The sequence below is a fragment of the Hydractinia symbiolongicarpus genome, chromosome 1 (genome assembly GCF_029227915.1).
Source record: "Hydractinia symbiolongicarpus strain clone_291-10 chromosome 1, HSymV2.1, whole genome shotgun sequence".
NCBI lineage: Eukaryota > Metazoa > Cnidaria > Hydrozoa > Anthoathecata > Hydractiniidae > Hydractinia > Hydractinia symbiolongicarpus.
Window position 1 is genome coordinate 11,964,830 of NC_079875.1, and position 20,954 is coordinate 11,985,783.

Below are 20,954 nucleotides of genomic sequence, written 5' to 3' on the forward strand. Positions count from 1 at the left end.
ATAAAAACAAAATAAGAACAACGGCAAGACTGAAAATTTATCTATTTTCTCTTTTTCTCTGAAAAAAAACAGCTAGGGAAATATCTTTAAAGGTGACAACATTTTTATTTTTTTTACATAATCAGTTAGGAAAGTTTATTTTCAGACTACATATTCTTATTTTTTTCTTTTATGACACATTGTCACGATTTTATAGCTATAAACCTTTCACCAAAAATATTCAGCCTCAACAATTCCTCTAAATTAAAATTCATGAATAATTAGCTTTAGTCTACGTGCTTGCAAAATTGTACAGAGGGAAATGACGTTAATAACATCAAAGATGGCGCATTATAAGGCGATCTTCATTATGCTACACTGCACGAGCTTTAACTTTCGAAATAAAACAACTTGTTGCACTGTTAGGATTCTTATTGGCTTAAAATTCAAGTTAGCCTCGTTCTCAGAAAAAAATCTGTCAAAACGAGGATTTAAGCTTTAGCCTAGATAAGTTTTAGGCGTCCAGGCTCTGGGCTGTCTCTATCTATCTATCTCTCTATCTCTCTCTCTATCTTCCCAGGCGATATTAAAGATTCCGCCTTCGCCGACGGAAATCAACTAAATAAGTACACACTTTAAAAACTTGCATCACATCGCTCGTGGCTTAGTTTATCCCGCAGCGCGTCTACTAGGTTGCGTTCGATAACTTTGCTACTAGAAAAATTAAATCTAAAGAAGGATTTTTAAAATGTAGGGAAAAACCCTCTTTTCAACATCGAACTGCTAAACATTCAACTCGAGTCAAAAGAAAGGAGAAATGACACAAAAACTAGATTTAAGAAGTTGATGTCAAAGTTGACGTCAAATATCATAATATGAGGAAAAAATTGTTTTTCATCACATCCTGGGCTAAGAAGTTACTAACAACACGACAATGAGGAATTTGGGACTCTTCTTAGTGCTAAAGCACACCAACCATAAAGTATGCATAATCTTGCAATTGCTTTTTACGTTTCAGTCCATTGATTGTGCAAAGGTTTGATAAAAGCAAGATTACTTTTCACAACTAACAGATTTTACCAGAAACATTCCGAAATACACTCTTTTATTGATTGATAGTATACGAATATCAAAGCTTAGTTTCCACATGTGTTCCCTGAACTCTGAAAAATTAAAATGGATTTTGTGTATAAAGGTCAACTCTCACTCTACATATATTAACTAAAATGCATAAGAGGAACGAAATTACCTGTTGTACTCACTTCTGTTGACTTCAGCAAGACCTTCATAGCGGAATGTTATGGGAATTTTGAAAGTCTATGATATAGCATTAAAAATTATTGATGCTATTAAAATTTCTTTAAGATTTTGTAACGCAAGTATTAACCCTTAATGGCAACAATATTTTTTTAAATTCCTTGTAGTAGTTATCTAAGGCAACGAGTTCTCCAATGTTAAACTGTCATTCCTTTTCATAATTGAATTAAATTAACATTGAATTTATATTTGGATACAAGGTATATATTTAGGTATATTTTGTGTACATAAGGTATTATTGTAAAAGTTAGTTGCTATCAGTATTAGGGACTAAATGCAGCAATCCTTATCAAGATAGGAAAGGAGAACATGCGATTTCTAGACAAAGTGTAGTTTCACGGTCGTGTTTGTAAGACTGCCATGTATAGTCTAGCGTCACAAAGAAGTTAGTTAACAGTATGAAGTAAGGTTAAGTGACACCAGTTTAATGTTATTTAGCTGAAGTGACTAATTTGACTAAAAATTTAGTTAGTAAAAAGTAACTAAATTTTGCAGGTGCAAGAAGTTATTAATTTTACTAGCTAATAAAATGGTTCCAGAATTTCTTAGCATTTTTTTACTGATAAGATGCTACGGCAGCTACTGACAACTAAGTAACCGCAATACAAGTATGTCCCATAAGAAAGAATTTGTTTGGGGGGAGGGAGAAAAAGCGGGAGGCAATGTTGCGCTTGTTAGACTTTTAGGTTCACGGGCCCCAAATACAAGGGTCTCAGGTCTTATTTTCTCAGTTAATATGATTTGATTTGAAAGAAAACATTCGACATGGAAGTAAGAAAATGTAGGTGCTCTTCAGCTCGCCACCTGGATTTTTGTCAATTTCGTAAGGGAATAGTCGATGGTGTATTTATTTAATGTAAGCTTAGGCTGAATGTGTGCTGGAGTATTTTAGGAACAAGTTACTTGTAATGCCTAACGCACTTTTACCACAAAATCTGAACAGACAAAGACAATTACAACTTTATCAACAAGATCAAGTCCTACCACTCCAACAAAATATAGCTAGAGCCCTTGTTATTGTGGAAGAACCAGATAATGAAGGTGTGGAAAATATCCATTTAAATCCAATACAAAATAGTGGTAGTCACAACTGGCAATCTTCACATGGTACAGTAAAAGATCGAATTTTGTTTTTATTCAATAATGAAGTTTTAAGTGATATTCATTTTGTTTTGGGAAAAGGGACTTCAGAGCAGCAGTGTATCCCTGCTCACAAATTTGTATTGTCTATTGGGAGTGTTGTGTTTGATGCTATGTTCAATGGTGGATTTTCTTCTGAGCAGTACAGTGAAATAAACATACCAGATATCGAACCAGCATCCTTTTTATCACTTTTAAGATTTCTTTATACTGACGAAGTCTCCATTGGCCCAGACACTGTAATGAGTACTTTGTATGCTGCAAAGAAATATGCAGTTCCAACATTAGAAAAAAGATGTGTTGAGTTTTTAAAGAGCAACTTAGGACCAGATAATGCTTTTACTTTACTTTCACAAGCTAGACTTTTTGATGAACCACAACTAGCTGAAATGTGCCTAGCATGCATTGATAAATTTACTGTGGATTCCTTAACTGCTGAAGGCTTTACTGATATTGATGTGGGAACGTTAAAATCTATTCTTGAAAGGGATTCATTAAGTGCAAGAGAGAGTCAGCTGTTTGAAGCTGCTGTCCGTTGGGCTGACCATGAATGCAGACGACAAGACATTGCTAATTCTTGCATCAACAAAAGGTAGTGTTACAATAATTTATGTGGATATAATCTCCTTTAATTTATCTTTCATTATTTGACAACGTTTCTACATATATACAATTTAAAATTACTATACTATTAAGACCATTTCTTGAATAAAACTATGCCAGAGCTACAAAAAGCACCTGCTTAAAAAATCATGAGTGCTTTGGTGTGCGAAAAATTGCACTCGTAAGCAAAATTTACAAGTGCGATGTGAATATTTGCAAGTGTGTTCCTATTTTATTGTCAAAACTGAAAGATATAGATAAAAAAACATTACCTTGACCACATGCTTGCTGGATACATGTCTAATGCATTAGAGTCTTGTAAACGACACAGATCTGCTTCATGAAGACACTTTTGGTGTGACCCAGGGATCTGTGTTGGTTGGGGCCCCTGCTTTTTTTCTTGTATATTGATGTATATTGATGACTTAAAAGATCAGGTCTGGTTCATAAAGACAAAAAGCCACATGGATCTTTCTGGGCCCTTTTTGTATATATCAATGACTTAAGACCTGTCATCAATTCAAACTACCACCATCTATATGCAGATGATACAATAATTATTTCATACCATAAAAAGTGGATAAGCTTGTCTCACAGGTCAAATTAGAACTTTCCCAAGTCGCCCTCTGGCTAGATAATAACAAAACGACTATTAGTAAAGGCGATTTGCCACTAGGCGGTGTAAAACACGCTGAGCGTTGGCGGCCTTTGTTTAAAAACAATAGCCGCTTATAAATCCGCTTCGAATGTTATTTTTTGATTTCCACTTGTTAAAAGCAACAAAAAGAGTGCGTAAACATTTAGACGACAAAAATATGTAAACATGAACGTTTCTACGTAGAAAATTATTGCTGTTTAAGAAAATAAATCTTCTGAAAGTATTGTTGTTGCTGAATGAAAAAAAAAGAAAGAAAACAAACAAAGAAGTATGCAAAACGGTTTTAGATAAGGCGGCTAGAGAGTTGACTTTTGAAACCGCGCTGAGTGGACCGCTTTTAACGGGTTTGGGACTGAAAAAACAATATCCACCAACGCTCAGCGCGTTCTGGAATGCCTAGTGGAAATTCGGCTTAAGGACAAAACTGAAACAATCATTTTCAGCAACGACAGCCAGTTAAAAAAAGTTGAGAACAATAATAATGGGTATGGTATTCCTTTGAAGAGGAACGAAAAAGTTAAATATCTAAGAGTAACGTTTCATTAACAAATGCCATGGGAAGAGCACGTTAATGGCATAAATAGAAAAATACTAATTAAATATTCTAAAATTAGAACCATTACATCTTATTTAACACTTCACACAAAAAACCTTTTAATTAATGCACTTGTCATGCCATATTTCAACTACTGCTTCTCTGCATGGGCTTGTGCCACCCACAGTAGATTGGGAAAATTAAAAAAACGATTAAAATGTGTCCATACCTTTCTTGAGAAAAGATAAATTACTCAAGCCATGAATCACATTGCTCCTGATTACATGTGGTCAAAATTCCGTTTGGAAAAAAGCTGCCACAACCATTAAACAAGAGGAGCTTAAAAAACAATTTCACACACTTCCCTTGGACAACACAAAATTTCCCAGAAGAGCCTTCCCCCTTTAGAGCTGCAAAAGTGTGGAATAATTTTCCAGACCAAGTGACCTTTAATGGAAGTCTGCTTCGGAGATCACCTTTTAATTTCTGTTTTTAATTATAACAGAATATATATAAAACATGTTACTACATGTTTAATTGAGCTTAGGCAGTCTAAAATTTTTCATTTTTTGTTTCTTTTTTGTTCTAGTGGGCCCCAGTGGAAACAATCCACTAACTATAGATTTTTGTGATTTTTTGAGCTAGCCACTTTAAATATTTATTATTTTTATTATAGCTGTATTGCCATCATAATGCTTGTTATAAATATATATCAACAAAGTTCAGACTATAATAAATTGATCAGTTTCTGTACTATTCTATATGAATTACACGTTTTAACTCACTTAAATCAGGCTTCTTTGCGACACCCAACAACCTCAAGCTGTTGTTGTGGTTTTTGAAGAAAGCTTCTAGCCTCGCTGGCTGTCTTACTTTTTGATATTTTTCTTAACACCTAACTGCTTCCTTATGAAGACAGTATAAGATCTACAATTAGAATACGTGAATTCCTCCTTTTATTCTTTGAAATTAGTTATCTCCAAAGTGCTTCAACTATTATCACAATTAGCATTCTTCCTGTTGGGATTTTTTGTTATTGATGTAGTAAACCTTAATTATCATAATAAATAACCATGCTTAGATATGCCGTGATTTCTTCTTTTTTGTAATTTGTCTGGTCTTTAAAAACAATATTGAATTAAATAAGGAGGAAATTACATTTCCTTTTCATTTGATGCTATATTTTACAAATAAAAATAAGGAATGAACAGTGTGAATGAAGCCTAGCCTAATAGCGATTTTATTGAACTCTATCTCATTGTTTTACATGATCATTTTATGACGGCCTGCTTTCTAGCCAGGAATATGTGATTAACAAGTTCGTTAAATATAGGGGATGGAAAAACAACAATAAATTCAAGATATTAAGGTACAATTATTTCCAGTTCTCGTAAGTTTTAGACACTCAAATTTTGAGAAGAGTCATAACTCAGGCTGAGCTTTGAATTAAAGTAGAAAAATGTATATGTTAATTTTTTTCAATCAGAGTCTTGGAAAAAATACTGGCTCTTTTAAGTACCAATCCAAAGAGAATTAGAATATTTTGCGAATTTTATTCACCAATGATATAAAGCAGACTCGCAAAGTAATTTTTTTGCAGTCATTTTTTCATTCACATACAAATCTTTCTTCTACATACAATAAACCTTTCTTCGACCTATTGACTTCTTTTAAACTTTTAGATCTGCTTAATTATCTTTAATCCCTGAACTTACAATCACTTTACACATGCTGTGAAACATGCTAACAGCAAATTATTTCAAAATACTTTATTGGTGTTTTGTGGTGTGAACTATTTAAACAATACAAGATTTAACGTAGAGTAGGATCCAGGATTTGCATAACGCTTTTTGAATGCGAGTCACAAGTTGATAGAAGAGTTCAAATTTATTTAAAGAAATGATCATTAGTTTTTTTGTTTTTTTTTGACTCTTTAAAACAAATTTGTGTGGGGTAAGGGGAGTTATTGGGGAAAATTATCAATTTTTTTTGTCAGTTAATTGTGCAGAAAAAGTGCTAACGTTATTAATAATTATTATTTCAACTGGCACAGCAAGAGAGAATGAAAAATATGAAATTAGTTGAAAAATGAGTTCAAGTTTATAAACACTGTTTTATGAAACCTTAAAATCAATAAAAACAACTATTTTGATTTATTTAGTAAACCGAATTTTAGCCTGTTGAAACTTGTACGAAATACAAATCTAGCTTTGGTAAATTCCAGATTACTTAGAGATAACAAACAACTGTTGCAGCTTGGTACTAGCGAAACCAACTGAACATAAAATAATAATGCTAAATGATTATCTTGTAAAAATAACAGGTACCTTGTACAACAGAGTAGTATAACACTCAAAAACTAATAATTTACGTACGCTATAATAGACTGGTATCCTGCCATGCTTTACTAGTCTCGGTAGTAAAATCGGCAACAAAAAAGGAGCGTATTTTAAAGTTCTACCAGCTAAAGCAGTGGAACAACTAATAGACAATTTTTTAAAAGCTATTTGAGGTAAAATTTCTTTTTATAATAAATTCAATTTAAAATGTAAACTGAAAATATCCAACATTTTGTATTCTCTTAATTGTGAGGCATTTTAGTTCTTAATGCATTTGAAAAGAAAGAACAAAAATTGGCAAAAATAAGTCAGTAAAAAAAATTTTGTCGGTATTAGTCACTTAGCCAAAATTTGTAACAAGATTTCAGTGGAAATAATTTCTGGTTGCAGTCATATTTTTTAGTTTTCGGTTTTGGTTCCACAAATGAGCATCATCAATATGTAATTGTAAAGGTTTCATAATAATTAAGTATTTATATGTTTAATTATGACATCAGAAGTTGACGAAAATAAAAAAAACGAAATAGAGCTCGGTGAAATTTAGCTCTTGTTAATTGTGGTCATGGCATTAACATCTTGTCTTTTCTGTAAAAAAATATACACTAGATTCTTTTGAAAACCTTAGAAAAATTTTTAAAGATCCTCTAATGAAGTTAAACTTGTTATTATCAGTAAATCTCAGGCCTTTACATTGGTTTATGTACTGAAAGCCAGCTATTAGTGCTTTCACCAGGGAATTTCATAAAGAAAACATGTGTGCTACAAATTACAAGTGTGAATCCATATTAGAGAATTTGCGCATGCGATTTTTTGGATGTTTTAATTCACTTTATAGGCCCTAAGTGGTGTATAGTGTTAAATATCTATATTAAGAAAACACATTTCTTCGTCATAGAAAGTAACGCAAATATATACTGCAGGATTACATTAAAACATAGTCAAAAGACAAAAAGACTATGTCTATTATGAAAACACTGAAAGAAGAGAGAGGTCTACCATTTTGTTTGCTGTGTCAATCCGCCCCTCAACCGGGCCCCAGACTATCTTTTCACGGGGGGTTATCTTTTCTTTGTATTGATTGTAAAATCATGGGTCATTTATTTTTATTGCCTGTCAAAGCCATTTTTCCCACGTGTTAAAGGATTTATACTGAAAGACTATAACTTTTCTTTTCCAAAATAAAAATAAAACTCCCTCAAGAGCTTGTGGCAAAAATTAAATGGCAAATAAACGAATGCCAAAATATTCTTTGCATACATTTCTTTTTCAAAAAAAGGAAAAAAAGATTTTAAATAATTCTTATGCAAACATTTTTTATGGAGTTAAGATTTTGAAAATAATAATAATTCAAAGGTTTAGAACCACAAGAAGACACAAAACAAGATTTAATGAATAATTCTAAATGTTTAAATCATTCAGTAAAGAAGATGTATGTTTTAAAATAGCTTTGCAGGTCCGTGGAAAAATCCACTCAGACAGAAGAACAATAAAAAATGTACGAGGTTTTAGGAATTTTAAAGATGTCACCAGTGTATTTATACGTCAACGGATAACTAATGGAACTTAGGTGTGCTACGTAGTGGTAACTGTCCTTTGCCTTAAGCAAACATTTTGGAGTAATTGTCTAATTATGATTACTTGGCAGCACATGTTCTGCATTTCGTTGATTCTTCCTGTTTTTTACATTGTTTTCAGTCAATCAATTAATTTTGTCAAAACAAGTGGTTTCTGTTGTTGTTTTTTTGCTATATGAAAGTTTACAGGAGAAACTTCTCAATTATTTGCATCAAATTTTAATAAACCAAGAAGAAAAAAGTAAAACATTTTAGGGAATATTGAAAAATAGTTCGAAATTTGCACGGTTTGTGATATCTTTAGTACAAGCTTTTGTAATGTTGGTCGATCTTACAGGAAAAATTTTTGGATCATTGCTTCAATTCACAATTGTGAATTCTCAAATTTCTTGACACAATATCAGATTTGCAATCTTTAATTCCACAATTTTTTCTTGCACAAACTTTTTTCCTTAAGGTAGTTCGAAATTGCTAGATTTGCTAAAAAATGTGAAGTCTCAGACGGCAGACAGAGTAACTTATACAAATGTTTCACCTCCAAAATGCAAGAATGTCATGCCAAGTATGATTCTGTGTGTGCAATTTCCTTTTTCATTATCTGTATCACTGCAAACCAAAATTGTATCAAGATTGTGATGTGATAATAATAAAACTAAGATAAGCTTTAAATAAACTTACTTCACCCTTTTTCATTTTTTTTCTTCTGCGTCATTTTTTTAAAAATACAATCTTTATTGTACTTATAATATATTTATTATTTTAAGAAGATAGTGAAAAGCATCTTTTCGCTTTAATCAAGAGTAAAAATATTTCTTTATACTAGCGATCCTCAAGTCCAAGGTTTGTATCCATGTAATCCTTAATAAGATAAAATTTGACAAAAAAAAGATTTGGTTTTTACCTATTTTGCAGGTTATATGAGGAAAAAACACAAATAAAAACCATTAAAAGGAACAAAAAAATGACAGAATAGTTACATTTTTTTTTAAAAAAATGTATGAAAAAATGTATAAAAAAATTGTATCAAATCAAAGCTTATAAATGTCCGAGAAGTAATATTGATATGGCTTTAATTACTCCTTATCTTGTTACGATTGTAACGATTGTTTTTTTTTTGTTATTTATTTGCAAGTTATAAAACTCATGAAAAATTGTTATTTCTATGTCTTAGAGATTGTTTTCTCAAAAAATTATTTTATATCTATTATATTAGTATTAAAACTGTTTCTGTCTGTACAAGCTAAAGCAATCTTGCAGACATCTGAATCCATGATGGCATTTAATTTTTGCCATTGCAAATGCCATCAAGGCTTACCGTGACAACAGCAAAGTTCTGCTATTGTGGTTTTTAGAATGCATAAAAATACAAGAACTAACTGTTTCCAACATACTGACATACTGCTAGCCAATTTTTTTCAATACAAGACTTTGTTAGAAAACATATCATGCATATGAGATAATGGGCGTTAAAAAAAGTTAATTAAATGTCTACGTCCACCGCTATTGATATGGAAATTTTGTGATCAGCCCCCTTGAGAATTTTTTTTTTTTATTTACTTTAAATTGATCTGGTTTCTGATATGACAGTTTTTCAAAAAATTAAGAATAACACTAATTGGGAAAGTAATAATAGAAATAAAATTCTAGCATTTTTAAATTTAGGAACTCACAAAAAGAGTCAAAGGGCTGAGTTTGATTAAGTGTATTAATAACCTGCTCTCATACTATGGCCCTCATTGGTCATCACTAAGGCCACAAGGGATTTTTTATCTTAAAAGAATATTGCATATTTAATATATTATATTTAAAATTAACTTGGTTATTGCATAAATATTTTTGTTTCAATTTTATTTCGAATATTTTTTATTCTATTTTTGTTTATTTTTTATTCACATTTCTTATTACACTTATTAACCATTAATTATGTACTACAAATTTTGTTTCCTCAGAACATTATTTTTAATTCCGTACTATACTTAATTAAGAGAGAGCAAGACAAATAGTATATCATTGTTTTTTTAGAAAAAAACCTTTACGTTGAATGAATTTGTAAATTCAGGGTAAATTTTAATTTATAAACCACCATTCATCATAAAAAACATTTTAAAACATGCATTCCTCTGTTTTTTAAGCATTATCCTAAGCAAGCTTAATTTTTCTGAGCAATACAATCTTTGTGATGCTTATACTGGGTTTTTTTAAAAAATAGTGAAACATCTCTTTGCTTTTGTCCATATAGTGAAAATATTTTTTGTAGATTTCAAATTTACATGAAAGGATATTGTTCCTGTGCAAGAAAATATTGTGATGGAACCTAACTACAAAATTTGCGCATGTTTATTGTGAATTGACCTTTTGTACTTGTGTTTACTATACTTTAATCTTATTTGGTTTATTGACAAGTCCAATATAGATCATTCACATTGATGGTGTTGTTTGTAGCTATAAATTTAACCTACCAGGCTGCAAAAAAGATTGGTTTGGTATCTAATGGTTCTAAATAAAATATACAGAATTATGTAAAACAAGTTTATTTATAAATTGATCTAGTTTCTTTATCTTCTTTCCTGGAGGTTCTTGTGCCTAGTCTATGCTTATTTTTATGGAACGTTTTAGAAGGATCTTATTTTCAGAAATGTTTTTCAGAAAAGCTTAAGAGTAAATTTGATAAAAGTTGATTTTTTGTCTTTCTTGGCATACCATGCACTTTACAACATACTTTCTTACAGAAAGTAATCACTTTCTTAGATCAAAAACACAGTTTTCTACCAGAAAAGCAATGTAGAATGCAGGTTTTTTCTTGTGCATAAAATTAATGCCATTCCAAGTAATATCATGAAAAAGAAATCCAAATGATTCTAACAAATCATTGGTTCTATAACAACCGTTATAAGCATACTCAGGCTAATATTTATTAAAAAATTATGGAGTGCGGAGGCACTGTTTATGTTGAATTTTTAACATTTTAGGCCAGCATAACGTTGAATTATGTTGAATAAAACTGAACAATTTTTTAGCCTATGAAATTACGTGCTCAGTAATTTTAAATAATATTTAACACTTTGTTTTTAGGCAATTGCTTATTACTTTTTTTTCATACGGTAGTATAAAGTCTTAGAAGTATTGGTACAAAACTCTCAGAAATTATTACTTGATAATGTTAGATATTGTTTCCTCAGAAAATTATTTTTATATCACCAGCAATTAATTTGATAGGTAATTCAACTCTGAACGAAATTAATAGATATGCAAAATAAATGACTGATTAAGTGGCAACTTTGGCATAATTTCTCATTCACAAACGCAAATGTTGTCATGGTGTGCTGTCAAAAAATAACGTATCACCAATCAGCATTTATTTAACGGGTTAATCTAAAATTGGATCCAAAACAATAAAAGCTGTAGTTAGCTAATTACTGCTGTTTAGTCGCAATATTTTTCTGTCTGCCGAAAGCGGATCAGGCTAACCACACATACAATCTTCAAGCTACAAATAACATATCTTTATTGACTTTGCTGCAAAAGGTGAACTCCCATCCATTTTCTACAGGCTAACGACTAGTATGATATATTTACTATTTAAAAAGATATTGAAAAGCATCTTTTCGCCTTTATCATGTGGGAAGTACTTTGTACTAGTAAAATTTAATCTAAGTATTCCAGCGTTCATTAACTCTCTTGCATACTCTTAGATTTTTTGAACATATTAACTTTTGTTCGCATTAATCTCATGTCAAAAAGTTGTATTGTAAGTTTTAAGTTCTAATTATAATCCTAACGAAAGTTGTAATGTTTTTCCGATTATAAGGATTTCATAGAGACTTACCCCTAATAAGTAAATATCATACCATTTAGCATAGCTAAAAAGAGTTATTAAAAGAAATGGCAGAAGTGAGGTGAGGGGTGGGCAGAATCCCCCTGGACCAAATAGGGTTAAGCTTATTTTGCTATGGTTATTTTGCTTTAAAGCTTTTTTTTTAACTTGTGATCTTATTCCGGCTCCACTGGATGTGTGTCAAACATACTGCAATGTTTTCAATAAACGCCTGGGCTATCAATTACTTGTTTTTTACATAATATCTACATCATTGTCAATATTATCTTAAGATATTTCAAATGGGTTTTTATGAAGTTCCTAATTTAACATTTGAATAATGTTTCGTATAAACACAGGCAGTTGATGAAATAAATACAGGAACACATTGGAAATATCGATATTTAAGTATAGGGCAGCAGTTAGTTTGCACGAAAAACCTATTTTTTGCGTTTAAAAAGTAAGTGCTTTAATTTTGCATTTTGATGTTTGTTTCGAACCAAATAATAACTCAAAATGCATAAAAGTTGCAACATTATACTTCCTTTATACATCGTTTGTGTTGCATTTTAATCCATAGGCAGCGCAATAAGACTATATTTTCAAGACTATGGTGGACGAAGTCAAATTGTACACACAAAAGGATTACATTGGGCCCCCCAGGGGTTAGGGATATAATTTCAGTAATTTAGCAGCTAAATTATATAAAAATAATTATTTGAGAAAACTAAAAAAATATACTCTGAAATTTTGTTCTTTTGCTTATATTTTTTGCCATTTTATTGGAAAACACTATTAAGGTTATGCTTTAGGTCTTAGGAAAGGAAGGTATGTTATCTGCGTAAAAAAGTTCTATTTAAGGCTTTAAGCAGAGACAAGTCTACGTAACTTTACCCCAAGACTTGCCTAAATAAAAACCATGCAAATCAGTTAAAAATTGTTCAAAGAGTTAAAATAAACTTTTTGAAAAGAAGTACTTTTTATCACATATTTTCTGTATTTTTTGATGTATTAATTACCCCCTACGTAATAAATTAATAACATTCCTAACTCTGTGGGAACGCCTAAAATAAATAGTGACTCCTATTAGATTTACTTAAACTTGTTCTAAGTCTAAATATAATGATGTATTGGCTTTGTATGACAGCTTTGTGATGATTATTAGAAAAGTACTGAAGCTTTTCAAGTATATTTTTGTGGGACTTCTGATTTAAGATTTTTTTGGCTAACTGCAGCCAGCCAGAAAAAAGTATTTTCAGATGGATCTGGTTTGAGAAAAATAAAAAAATAAAAATTAAATAAAAAAAATCTGGATTGAAATAATTTAGGATTTAATAGATGGTATAGTCTTTCTTTCTCATTCTTTTTTATGTGGTATCTTCTGGCAACAATGTACACATACTTTTAGTAACATGAAAAAATGAACATTCATGGAGGTCTTTGTGAACTCATACATAATTTCCTTAGGTTTTAAAATACCAGAAAGCTAAAGGTAACATTTATCAAAATAAAAATTGGATTTAAAAAAAGATTATTTGAGGAAACTTTAGTACTTTCAATTACGAACATTTGATAAATGTATATTTTCTATTTCTTTGCAGTTTTCTTGACCAGCGAATTTTGTGATCTAGATGCTGTGACCAAATCTTACCTTTAATGCACATTTTCTTTTATAATAATACGGAATGTTTGTGACGGTCATAGTGGATGTCGTCATTTTCCTTTGATGTGGCCGAAATTTTCTTTGAAGTTGCCGAAAAAAAGTCTCAAATGTCTCAAATGTTAAGTGTTATGGCGTCACAGCGCGACGCCAATAACACTACTTTAACGTCAATCCTTATTAAATTAATGAAGCCATTACAGTGCACTTCAAACATTGAGGCCAAATAACTTGGAAACGAGGTGGTGACGTCAATGATTTTTCACCGTATGGGTAACTAGGGACCACCTACGACCAATTTGGGTAATCTTCCCAAACCTGGGTCCCCGAATCCGTTTCAGAATGGACGGGTTGATACGTCATCAAAAAACCTTTAAACCCTAATATCTCTGCAACCGTTTATCAAAAGTACATGATCCTATACATTTTCTTGATCAGCGTTTCAAGGCAACAGGTATACTAATTTCTAAAAAACATTTTAAGTTTTTGCCGCGTCGTTGCTGACGTCAGCATAATATTTTAATCTCATTAGGCGTTCGTCGAGAACATATGATCCTGTACATTATTTCAACCAGTGTTTCAACCTCTACACATTACAGACAAGGAATAAACAAATTTCGCAAATTTCTTTATCTGCACTGCACTGCTGACGTCAGCAAACATCTAAAACAAGTGGATTTCTCCACGGGCTTTATCGACTAGTTAATTAAATAATCTACTCTGTTAGATTGCCAAATAGAAAACAATACCACAGTAACAATGGTAAAATAGGGCTACTAGGTTAGATTTGTACTGTGGAATAGAGTTTCACTTAACTATTTATAACAACCTGTCGTTTAAGTTACTATTTTAGGTTTTGTACATTATTTTTTACATAGCGAGTTGCAGCAATACATATACCTGCCTGCTGTTTTGTCACTTCGTCATCATTGTGTTTTTGATGTTTTCTCATTAGCCATTTAACATAAAACAAAATTGTAATTTTTGATGTATTTTTTAGCTGTATGAATCTATAGCATTGAATTGTTAACTAAATTGAAGATGTCTATGGTTTTTATTTCATTCTTTAGAAAGGTGTTAGAAGATGCGCTTTACTTGATCCGTTTTCCACTAATGACATTAGAAGAATTCGCAAATCTTGTGGCACAATCTGGCATATTGACTGATAAAGAACTTGTAAATTTGTTTCTTCATTTTACTGTAAATCCCAAACCCACTGTTAAATTTCCGGATCGTCCAAGACGATGTTTAACTGGGAAAGAAAAGTCTGTTGTGCGATTCTCAAAAACTGAAGCTAGATGGGGATATAGTGGAACAAGTGATCGAATTAAGTTCATTGTTAATCGCCACATCTTCGTTGTGGGTTTAGGCTTGTATGGATCAATAAATGTTCCCACAGATTACGAAGTTAGCATCCAAATTATAAATTCAGAGACCGGCGTGGTTATAGGGCATAATGATACTGCCTTTAGTTGTGATGGTACTGATGCATTAAATCGTGTTATGTTTAAAGAACCAATTGAAATTATGCCTAATGTGAGTTACACCGCTTGTGGAACATTAAAAGGACCTGACTCATACTATGGAACAAAAGGTTTAAAAAAAGTTGTAATTGAGTTGCCAAATCGTGAAAAAGTAGAATTCAAATTTTCTTATGCAGCAGGGAATAATAACGGAACATCTGTGGAGGATGGCCAAATCCCAGAAATTATATTTTATACATAAACATGAAGTATAAAAAAGGTATACCAGTCCTATAGTTTTCCATCACCATGCAGCTAGATGAATATAAGTGGTTTCACCTGTTTTGTCAGCATGTTTGCATAGTGCGTAAATTAGCGTGATTACTGCTAGAAATAAATATATATATTTTTCAAATTTATGTGTTGATAATTGTACTTTTTTTTTAATTTGCCACCACAATGTCTTTATTTACAATTATGTTGAAATTGATATAAAGAACTTTATTAATAATAATGCAGTTATGCAATTTAAGAATCTAAATATCATTTGTATTGCTCAATATTATTTTCACCGTTTTTGTATGTATTTAAAATATCCAGGCAGACTAATTTTGTATCCTTTGTATAGCCTTCAGAGTATTTTTTTTTTGTTTTTCTCTAGATATTTTTTTTAAGCCTATATGTGACTTAATAATGTGTGAAAGATATTTCATTAAGGGTCTTATTGTAACTGAGATATTTACGCTTTTAGAGATATTTATAACATAGAATTGTTCCTTTAGACTATAAATTCTTCGCTATGTACTGAAACGAATACTTTTTAGGTTGTTAGAAATAACCTTCATAGGAAAAGGATAGGAGAAATCGCTTTCCTGAGACAGATATACACTATTTGTCTACTTCCATGGGTATAAATAATTATTTGAGGAAACATGTACAGACTCAACTTATTAAAACCTTTCATATTGTCTTTAATTTATCTTTGTTTTTTTTTTTGCTTTCTTTTTTTTCCTTTCTTCTTTTTTCCCCTAAAAATGACCCTTGATCTTGGATTTAGGAAAATTTAACTGTACTTTATTGGGAGTAATTTTCCCTGCTCCCGTTTAGTAGCTGACGTGAATTTTTTTTATTTCAAAAATTTAGTGGATTGCCCTATTTTTCTTATTTATCTAGCACAATTTACAAAAAAGCTGGAAAATGAATAATTCCTTACATTGAATAATGCCTTGCAGATTATTCGTGACATTGTATATACATTGAATGCGTAAATAATTCACTTGAAATTGACCTCCAAAACGCCAACAATAGCAGATCTCTTTTCAATTTTTTTTACTTCTTCCCTACCATTTTAGTCAAGCAATTCCCACCCCTGCTATTAGACAATGAGAAAAGCTGTGGTGGTCGGCAAAACTAAAAAACAAATATATGTTAATTTTTTTTTAGATTTTGTTTATCTAAGTGGTTCCACTTCAGTGATGTGAGCCAAAAACACCAAACCAAAATAAACAAAACAAACTTCGTGGTTGTCGGTAAACAAATATTATTTGCAGGGATTTAATTTTGCACACTTTTGGAAAATTATGCAAAACGCTGCAATAAAATGTTTACCGCAATATAAAAATCTTGTTTATTGATTTAAAACGTCAAAATTTGGGGTTTGATAGCCTTATTTTTAAGGAACTGGAGGCACTGGGCAGTCCTTAAAAGCCGTAAGAAACTAACAGACCTTTCCTAAAAAAGATAGAGATATCTGTTTCCAACACAACCTAAACGCTTTTTGCGTCAAGTTTTAGGCACTAAATGTTTCCTCAAAACATTATTTCAATTTTCAGAAATAAAACTTTATATTTTGGGGGGCCCTTTTGTAACCCATCAAATTTGAACATCAACAACCACCAGGGTATTTATGTTATTAAATAGTGCTCTGACTGTTACTAAAAATTATAAGAAAAAAAATACATTTTTCTTTTTTTACCGTTTTCTATAAATCACTAAAAATATGTACACTTGTTTATCTTTTCAAAAATAATTTTATCATGATCCTCCACTTTTAAACGCACCGTCTCATAACAGCACACCTAAATTAGGAGAAATTATTAATAAGGGCCAGGGTGATTAATAGATTTAGAAGGAGGCATCTACAACAAAGAGCTACAAGAGCTTAATTTCTGATAGCTAAGCTACTAGCTATTCTATACGTCCATGGGTTATACAAAAACAGACAGGTCAGAAAAAGTTTGCATATATGGCTAAAAAACGATTATTATTTCCTGAGAAGTCTTGATGTTCAAACTACAGCCTTCCAAACAACTACCTTAAGTGGATAAATTTTGGCGGGGATTTAATTTGGCGAATACAAAGAATGTTTATTTTGGCGGGGATTTATTTTGGCGAATGACACAAAGAAATGAATTTTGTCTCGAAATGTTTAATAAAAAATAAGAAACGTATATATAAACACAAGTTCATTTTTGAGAGAAAAAAACATTTTTCTTTTTTTCTTAATTAAAAAAAATACATATTTTTTTTAATTTGGAGCGAATTTAATTTGGCGAACGGTAAATTATGTTAAATTTGGCGAGTGTTTAATTTGGCAAATAGTCGGTTATCTAAATTTTGGCGGGTATTTAATTTGGCGAAATTCGCCAAATTTAATCCTCGCCAAAATTTATCCACTTAAGGTAGTATCAAGTTCTGTTCATATTAGCTATACAAACCTTTCTACAAAAATACCACCATCAAGCCAACCGGAAATTTGAGTGCTTTTTACATTGGTGTTGGTTTAGCCGTGAAAACCCGAATATGTTGTTGTTGCGTCTGCGTTCACAATACAAAACCTTTGCTGCAAAAAACGCAAAAGCAAAGATATTAAAACTTTGTTTGATATTGTGCGTTAAGCTTATGCTTACGTCAATGTTTGCGTCGAACGTGTTCACGCAGTCCTTTTCTGCTGTTTGTAGGCTAGTTTCAACACCGAAAGTATTGGGATCTGTTATCAAATTAATGATTTATGTTTCTTTTTTGCAGTCTTGCCTAAAATTTGCTATCACATTTTTAAATGCGTTGTTCGATTTTAAACATTTTTTGTGGTCCCAGTGCAACCTCCTCTCCAGGACTATTTGCTTCTCAACTGATGGTTCTAGTAAAAGATGCTGGGGTCGAGCTTGGTCCCGGGAGCCATATTTGAGTTCCGGTTGTTAGCAACACAGTGCTGTAACTCTATTCTTTAGAGGTGTATAACTTATGGCAAAGATTTTATGGCAAAGAAAAAAACTTCGAGGGTGCTCATATGGAGAAAAAATAGCCTGGCAAACCGGGGGCCTCGGTTGTCCGAGATACAGCAGTAGTATTTTTCCAGTGAAAAATGCTTTGCGTTTATATTTAAGAAACAGCTCGTCTAACCGAGATCTCGGCATACTGGTACCGGAATCTGGGTTTAGCGGGATAATTTTTTTCTTAATATGAACGCAATTTCTGAGTTTTGTATCACTCCCATGGATTACAATTTTTTAAAGGAATCATCCTTGTAATTTAAATTTACTTTAGATATAACAAACATCTGTGACTTTCTTCAGCCCGCCTAACCAAGCCGCCACACCAAAACAAACTGGGCCGTACCTGCTTTCCGTGGTTGTCAGTAAAAAATATTATTTGCAAGAATTTATTTTGGTGATTGGAGAGAATACTATTTTACAGGGACAAACTTTTGCAAAACGCTGTAAAACATTTTCACCGCCATAATTTCCATAAATTACCTTGTTTATTGATAAGAACGTCCAAATTGTAGGTTAGATAGCCTATTTTTAAGAAACTAGAGGGACTGGGCAGTCTTTAAAAACCGTAAAAAACCAACAAACCTTTTCAAAAAAGAGAGAAATCTGTTCCCAACAAAACCTAAACGCTTTTTGCGTCAAGTTTTAAGCACTAAATGTTTCCTCAAAAAATTATTTTAACTTATAAATAAAAATATAAATAAATAAAACTTCATGTTTAAAAATAATTTTTAGGTTTTAGGTCCAAACCCTCCCTAATTTTATGTTGATCCTTCACTTTTAAACGCACCCTCTCATAACCACACCCCTAAATTTCAGAATGAGGGTATTTGTTTGTAGCTAGATTTAGAGGGACTTCTACAACAATAGATTCTGCCTCCTTCATTTCTAGTAGCTAGCTACTTGCTATTTTTAATACGCCCATGTGTTCTACAGAAACAGGCAAGTCAGAAAAAAGTTAACATTACTATCTGATAATTATTTTCTGATAAATCTTAGGCTGTATCTGAATCTTCCATGTCTTTGCCTCCATGATAATTTGGGACATATACATTAGTAAATTATCTTCATGATATAACTGAATAACACGGTCTGACGTAATAAGAGTTCGAGTTAACCGTTGCTCGAGTTGCCTGAAAAGGGAATATATTTTCGCTAGAATTAAAATTTTGGTCTTTTTGCTAAATTAAATTTTCGCAAAATACAATTTTTTAAAACCTTGTTTTTAGTTTAGGAGGTAATAAATTATTGTGTTTGCGTAAATTCATCAATTTTTGATCCCGCACGCACTTTGTTGAAACATCTTACATTAAAAACAGGAATATTTTTTTCTTTCGCTCACATGAGTGATCAGTCAGTGACTTTAGACACAGGTCCTGAGAACCCTTGCTACGTTAATTACAGAGATGGTCAGCTTCGTTCCCAGGACACTTTTTCTCTTTCTGACAATCTCGGATTGTTTTTGCTTATTTTTTTGGTCCCAAAAATAACGTTTTAAACAGTTTTAATTCTACTTCGTTCCAATTGTTTATTTTCCTCTTTCCGCCATTTTTATTTATATTCCCCATATACAACTCCCGCGTAATATTACGGCAGGCGGACGAAAGTAGGAAATTTGACACCCAATCAGATTGCGATGATGACCATTCGGTGCCAGGGCTATTTCGTCTCGCCGTACGAGATTGTCAGAAATAGTAAAAGAGCACTGGGGACGAGGTTGAGAGATAAAGATTCCTCTAATGAATCTAATGGAATCGTAAACTCTGAATGACGAAATGCCTTCCAACTCTTTGACTCGTACCAGAAAAAAACAATCATGGAAATTATGTAATAAAATAAACAAAACAAAATAAACACAGTCACATTTGCTTGATAAAAATACTGCTATAATGATTATAAAAATAAACATGGCTGAGAAAATCAGTAATTACCTGTATTCTCTGCAAAAAGCTCAAAGGTATAATAGGTTTTAATGGTAAAGTTGTATATACCTATTTTAATGCCCACGAAAAAATACTCTCTAGCTTACCAATATATACTCTTTCAAAGGTTTTTTATTTACAGTAAATTAATTCTCTGCAATAAACGCTCTTAAAAATATCGAACATTGTGTATTTGTAGCAACACGCGTAAAACTTTCAAGAGGTGAGTCACTCTAAAATATGCGATAAACTTGTAGTAAAGTACATAAAGAAATTTTATAAAAGAAAAAATTATATAATCATTTTGCAACTAACATTCTGTATTATGTATGTATCACAAGCCAAGCAAGTATTACATAGAAAATACGCTTGTAACAATGACTACATTAAATCTTAAATAAACTAAACGATAAATTAATTTTTCATTTTACTTTGAATTCTGAACAAATATGTTACGTTTTCCATTTGCTGCGCTTAAAGGAATCAACCTCATGAACTCGACGAGCTTGTGTAGTAGTTTGTCTCACTCGCTTAAAGTACGGCCGGTAATCGACCAAACACCGCATATTTTTCGGTGTTGAAGGCCGGCCAGTGCAAAGGCTATTTCATTCTCGCCTGTCCCTTTGTCAAAAAAAGAAAAAAAGCCCTGGGATCGAGCGTGCATTTACCGCCATATCT

The 20,954-nt window shown here is 31.8% G+C and overlaps 1 protein-coding gene across 1 annotated transcript; it reads left to right on the forward strand.

Annotated features, from left to right (window-relative positions):
• Positions 1 to 1,672: 1,672 nt before the first annotated feature.
• On the forward strand, positions 1,673 to 19,151 carry LOC130639284 (BTB/POZ domain-containing protein 2-like). Its single transcript, XM_057447064.1, has 2 exons — positions 1,673 to 3,028; positions 14,690 to 19,151. Exons 1-2 carry the CDS (start codon positions 2,205 to 2,207, stop codon positions 15,342 to 15,344), a joined length of 1,479 nt encoding a protein of 492 aa, XP_057303047.1. The 5' UTR covers positions 1,673 to 2,204; the 3' UTR covers positions 15,345 to 19,151.
• Positions 19,152 to 20,954: the final 1,803 nt, after the last annotated feature.